This window comes from the organism of the source record quoted next, unplaced genomic scaffold, assembly GCF_019419815.1.
Source record: "Pyrus x bretschneideri cultivar Hongxiangsu unplaced genomic scaffold, Pyrus_bretschneideri_v1 Contig17, whole genome shotgun sequence".
Taxonomy (NCBI): domain Eukaryota; kingdom Viridiplantae; phylum Streptophyta; class Magnoliopsida; order Rosales; family Rosaceae; genus Pyrus; species Pyrus x bretschneideri.
In genome coordinates this window covers 356,366-362,565 of record NW_025999468.1, presented here as the reverse complement: position 1 = coordinate 362,565, position 6,200 = coordinate 356,366, and the positions used below count along the sequence as shown (strand labels likewise).

The 6,200-nt window shown below is 41.2% G+C and overlaps 1 protein-coding gene across 1 annotated transcript; it reads right to left on the bottom strand.

Moving 5' to 3' along the window:
* Positions 1-1,157: 1,157 nt before the first annotated feature.
* On the bottom strand, positions 1,158-5,621 carry LOC103957013 (phosphatidylinositol 4-phosphate 5-kinase 1-like). The gene is made up of 8 exons (XM_009369079.2): positions 4,103-5,621; positions 3,804-3,968; positions 3,468-3,633; positions 3,169-3,279; positions 2,867-3,060; positions 2,656-2,786; positions 2,476-2,569; positions 1,158-2,033 (listed from the first exon to the last, which is right to left on the bottom strand). The coding sequence occupies exons 1-8, from the start codon at positions 5,266-5,268 to the stop codon at positions 1,724-1,726; spliced, it is 2,337 nt and encodes a 778-aa protein (XP_009367354.2). The 5' UTR covers positions 5,269-5,621; the 3' UTR covers positions 1,158-1,723.
* Between the last annotated feature and the right edge of the window lie 579 nt (positions 5,622-6,200).

Sequence of the window (6,200 nt, the reverse complement as noted above, 5' to 3'; positions counted from 1 at the left end):
TTTATTTAAAATTAAATACAAAAAGTATCTAACGAAAACTAACTACACAAGATACAATGAACGAATAAAATATGAAGACAGAATTCGGAAAGGATTCGCATCCACTTGACCTATCCTCGCTGCAAAGTGCAAAAATTTGCAGTACCCCCAATGCCCTAATTTCTGTTTAGTTTTTCCTCCCTCTTATTTTATTTATCTACCATCTGGGTCGGTCAATGCCTTCGAATGAGTCAAATGGGTCACTGTTTTTGTTCCCCCTTCCCACTTTTGCTTTGGCAGCCATTTCTTTCGTATTTTACCATTCTAATCTATTTCCAACCTCTTCTAAACAATTAAATAATGCTAGATTTAATCGTGTTCAGTTTTGTTTGACCTATTCAATTCGATGGCTAGAAATAAAACGAAACGTATGATGAACTTAAAAAAGATGTGTAAAAATCAACTCTTTTAACGTAATTATATGTTACCCCGGAATTCTATATTCAATAATTTTTAACTGTTTGATTTTTTATTATTGTTCCATTAATACAAGAAAATCTCGGATTTTTTGAGTTAAATAGGCAAAAATTTAAATGAACGAAAAATGAACGAGTTGAGGAGGAAACAGTGGTAAATAAAGGGCAGTAAACAAAGTAGGCAAAAGCAAGAAGAGACAGCGCATCTTTCTCGCTTTGCTTTCTCTGCTTTTGATAATACCTCTACCTCCTGCCCCCAATGCCTCCCTCTTCCTTTCACTGCAAAAAGCAACCCACCCTGACTGACCCAATTTCTACACATTTGCACAACCCCCTCCATTTTTTTTCTTTTTTTTTCTTCTTCCAACAGATAAAAGAAGGCCTATTTTTTGCAATATCCCTGTAACTTAACATCAATCTCCCTTTTCCCTAAAACTAAAATTTCGCCACTTTACATTCCAAAATTAATATTTGTTTCACCTTAGGTCATATTCAGTTCATTCCATAAATTGCTGACAAAACTACCGTAATCCCGCCAGAGTAAAGCAAATATTAAGTTTCAGAGTATAAAGTAACGAATTTTAGTTTAAAAAAAAATGAGACTTAATGTCAAGTTTTAAGAGTCATGGCAGATAAAAAAGCCATAAAAGAACAAAAGATATAGGAGAGAGATTCCATGGGGCCTACTTTGGGATCATCAGATGATTCAAACAAAATCACATAAAAATCCATCAAATTTGCAAAAAGTATCTCCATTTTTTTTTTCTGTTTCTCTATAAACCCTCTCCTCTGTACACTTTTTGTTATTCAATTTCCAACTCTCTCTCTCTCTCTCTCTCCACCCATTTTTTTTGAATTTTCTGACTGGGAAGCAACCCATATTTTGCTCTGTTCCCTAGACCTATCTTTCAAATCTTGACATTCCTTGATTACCACAAAAATTTCACCTAAAAGGAGAAAATTTTAAAAATAAATAAAGAAAAAGACATCAGAACCCAATCCTCTCCCCATCTCCCTTGAATGTACAAAGCACCCAAATCCCCCGTACATCCAACGCCTTTGGCTGTGTCTTCAAAATCCAGCCATAGTCCGCTGACCGCGGTTGCCGTTCCAGTCGTGCCGTCTGTGAATTACCCAAGTCTTGTTAGTCCATCAACCCACTGGAGCTGCTTGAGATTCTGTTCTGTCCTCGGAAGAGGATCAAGTGTTGAATCTTTTTAATCCAATCCAACTGTATTGGCTTTGCACTCGGCGATTTTCCATTGAGACTACCTGTCTTCTACAAAAATTCCTCCGATGAAATCCCTGAACCTTTTTGAGTAATGCTTCGGATCAACAGCTGAGATCGAAGTTGGGTCGGCTTGCAATGATTTATATGCATGCTCTAACTTCTTGCTGATATCGTAGTCTTGTAAAATGTCGATGACCCCAAAGTAAAGGACTACGTCATAGATTTCACCGCTGCGTGAAGGGGTCAAATGGCTGAACCCACCAGGTGTGTACTGATCAAAGTCACTCCTTCGAGCCATCCGCTCTGCCCTTGCAGGCATATTGGCTCCTAAACAGATCAATGGTTTCCTGATAGAGAATACATGTTTTCACATCAGCGTTGGAACATATAATTCATCCAGTAGAAGTAACATTCCCTTCCCACTAAACTCATCTACTCACTATCCACATATCTATCTAATTCCCTGCACCTCGATCCTCAAGAATAATGGGTAAAAATGACCTGAATTTGAAGAATCACCGAGATCCCACATGTATCCACAAACTATGAACAACTGTTGCCTAATGATACCCCACAAAAGTCAACAGAACAAACCAACACCACTCAATCATTTCGATGACACTGAATTCAATGTCAGAATTATCCACCCACCCAATTCTTTTATAGAATAAGATGACAAAGCTCAACCACATTATCGTTTCTAGAAATCATTCTTAAACCAATTGCATATAAACATTTGGTTGAATAGTTTAAACTAGAAGAAAACAAGATATGAACCGTAAAACATACCGGCCAGACAAAACTCGATCCATGTCTTGTAGCTCAGCCTCAATAAATCGACACCCGCGCATAAACTTCTCATTTTGATACGAATCTTTTTGTCCTACAAGGGTCAAACACTTGATTTAGCATTCTTGTACACACAAAATTACTGACCTACAATGTCCTGACATGGGGAAGAAAAGTTACCAGAGCGCAAATAAAATGGTGAAAGTCCCATTTTGTCATATGTAGTACCATCGTAGAAATGAAGACCAACCAAAAGACTGTAATCCATGATTCTCTCTGCTTCCAGAAATTCACAATCCAGATCAATTTGCCTGCCAAAGTTTCAACCTAATTAGTACATGGCAAAGAGAGAACAATTCCATAAACGGGGAAAGAAATTACTTGGACGTACTTCATAAGCTCATGGTACCATTTTCCTTGGAGGCGAAACACAAAGTTAAGGTCAAGGTCCTTGAGAGTTGTGATTTCATCAATCTCCCCCTCAGGCTTATCGGTTGTTCGACCATGGGAGGATCCTTTAAGGTCAAATCGTCTATGTATTCTGTACTCTGAGCAGAACAAATTGCCCATCACGATAAACCTTGTCTGTTTTCCAATCAAGGGGCAACAAATTAGATACACAAATACATCCAATCATTGACAAAGGGTTTGATCGATTCTAAACCAATGCAAATTAGTCTCCCCAACGCGTACCTTCTGGCCACCGACAGGTTTGACACAATGCACGCCATAGAATTTTGTCACCAGAGAATTTTCATACCGAGACATATGTCTGTAGTAACTTGGAAGCATCCTGATAAGCACCTGAAAACGAAATACTAGTCAGATCATTTCAGCAATGTGAACCCTTCCATGTCGAATTAAGAAAGCAGAGTGGTGGTTAGGAAACAAACAAGTCAGCAAAGCGCTAATTATGCCCCATAAATGTCCATTTGTGTCCAGTAAAGTAAAAAAATGAACACAAAAGAAGTCAAAACAGGTGGGCAACTAACCTTGACTTCTGATTTCTTGACTGTCTTAATCATAAATCTATCGTCCTGAGTCAGGTAAAAGAAGCTTCCGCTCTTCCCTGGAGAAGAAAGCTCCCTAAGCGCATCATTTCCGCAAATAGCCAGCATATAATCGGCTGGATCTACTTGGAATAGCTCCCTCAAACGTCTGAAATAACGATTTGCGTTTATACTTTTTAGGATCAAACCCGTACGAATGTAGCTCGAATCGCTCAATGCTTGTTATCAGAATTTCTACTTACAGTACTCAATTGATGAAAGATAGCAATCAACAAGTAATCAACCAATATACAGAGCTACAGGCAAAGCATAACATACCTGAACACCATGGGACAATAGTCCTTCCACCGGAACTCAAATGACTGATGGGGTGGCGTTTTGTTCGATCCTTCGGGTGGAAACCTGGTCCAGAACTTCTCCTTCGGATCGAAATCACTCGGCTTAAGGTTCCTCACTATCGAAGCATGCTTCCCAATTGAGTACCTAAGCAACAGACACCAAAATATCAAACATCAAACTCCAAAAATCAAAACCCATCAACAAAGAAAATTAGCAAAATCGAACAATCAAAAATAAAAAAAAATAAAAAAAGAAGAAGAAAAGGGTGGACAAAGTACCTAATGCCCAGCTGAAGATTGAGCATCAAATCGTAATTCTTATGCCCTTTGGAAATCGTCTGGCCGGGCTTCTTGGGCTCGCCGGAGAAACAACAAGGACTCCGCCGGAACTTCGCGAACCCATCTCGATCGAAAGCGGTGCCGTTACGATAGAACATCGAAGCCTCCACGTTGTCGATGATATCGCAAGTGATATCCCCAGCTTCCCCATCCGACTCCCAGATACAAATCCTGGGGAAAGTCCTCTCCGCCAAGCTCCCTCTCGCCCCATCCACCGACGAAACGCTGCGTTTTCGCATCGTATTGGTCAGATTCTCCGCCCCGAAAGCCCCAATGTCGGTTAAGCTCTGCTCCTTTCCGCCGTTCGCCGGATAGAAAGTCCCGTTAAGCTGATGAACCTTCAAGTCCTTGTTCCATGTCCCAACATAGCAACTGCCGTCGGGCCAGGTGAATATTCCGTTACCTTTGGGAACGCCTTTTTCCCACTGCCCGTCGTATTTGTTCCCGTTGGCCCAAATCAAAACGCCCCGACCCGAAATGACGCCATTTCGCCACTCGCCGACGTACTCATTGCCGTTCTCCCACACGTACCGCCCTTGCCCGTCCTGGACATTTCGCTTCCACGAACCCTCGTAGAAATCGCCGTTCGCGTACCGCTTCTCCCCCAACCCGTGTTTCCGATCCGACGACCAGGAGCCCCGATATGTATCCCCGTCGGATCCGGTGAACGTCCCGCACCCCTCCATCCGACCCGACTTGAACTCGCCCTCGTACGTCGCGCCCGATGGCCACGAGAACTTGCCTTTCCCCGACGCCTTGCCACGTCGCCACTCGCCTTCGTACATGCACCCGTCCGTCCAGAGGTACTTGCCGGATCCGTGCGGGAACGACCCGGAGAAGCTCCCGATGTAGAGATCCCCATTCGGTAGATGCCTCTCGACGCTAGACGACGTTGTGGTGGGGAAAGTCGTGAGGGTTGTCGTCGTGGTCGGCGTCACTCGCCGACTCGTCGCCTGAGATCGGCTCAGGCCGATTGTAGCCACCGCCGCCGGTGCCACAACCAACTGCGTCGACAGCTCCCTGTCCCCTTTCTCCTCCTCGGACCTCTTCTTCTTGGGGTGGGAAACGACGTCGCTCGGCGATTCACATAGCAGTGCTTCGCGCATTTTTGTCTTACATATATACACACCCACAAAAACCCAAACAGTGACAGCACTCTCACAGCACAGCAAACAACTCTGAACTTTCTTCCCGCTTCTGGGTCAGTCCGGCAGCATTATAAGGGTTGCTGACTCGCCGGAAAACGAAATCCGGTGAGCATTTGCGGCAGAGCAATGGGGGTGTTTGCTCTTTTTGTTGGTTTTTAGTATTTGGGTTTCTCTTTTGTCTTTGTTGGGTCTTCTCTTTCTCTCTTTTGAGTGCTTTGTGTCTCGGAAAATAGGTGGGAATGGGAATCCTACAAACACAAGGCGCACAGCAGAGAAAAAGAATAGAGAGAGAAAACCCCGAAAAATATTAATTAAAAAAATCAAAACATAAAAAAAATAAAAAATGGTGAAGGAGGAGGGATCAAGGTTTAAAATTTCTTCGACCGTCATTAATTTTATGAAAATATCCAAAAATCAAATAAGGATATCAGAAATGAGGGTGATGTCTAAAATTCACTTTCTATTGGAAAAACTTTTAAGTTTAAACTAAAATTTATATATAACGTTGATATTTTTAATACATTGGTTAAATATCAAAAAAATTCTTATATTTTGTTCAAAATAATGCTTGACAATCCCTAGAATTTTTGTTTTAAATTTCCATTATTTCCATAGAAAACAACTAATATCAAATATATTCATCGATATTTTTACAAATTTACATATCAATATTTTCACCGATACTAATATTTAAACATGAGAACTAGAAGGGACAGAGAATGGGTGAGCCGGGTTTTGCCTAGGGAACGTTGCTGCTGCCTACAAGATACCGAATGAGGATCCAGAATCCTCTTTATTCATCAAATCGTATCTGTTTATTATACATTATACGACTAATTATTGTTGTTATTATTTATATTTAATTTTAAATAATTTTTATCTATATGATA

What these genes read in the sequence shown, in the direction of transcription:
- LOC103957013 (XM_009369079.2), bottom strand. Translation starts at nt 5,268, where the DNA reads ATGCGCGAAGCACTGCTATGTGAATCGCCGAGCGACGTCGTTTCCCAC. An exon ending in AATCTTCAGCTGGGCATTAG is followed by an intron (nt 3,969 to 4,102) that starts GTACTTTGTCCA and finishes TCTGTTGCTTAG; the next exon opens with GTACTCAATTGGGAAGCATG. An exon ending in GATCGAGTTTTGTCTGGCCG is followed by an intron (nt 2,034 to 2,475) that starts GTATGTTTTACG and finishes ATTCTCTATCAG; the next exon opens with GAAACCATTGATCTGTTTAG.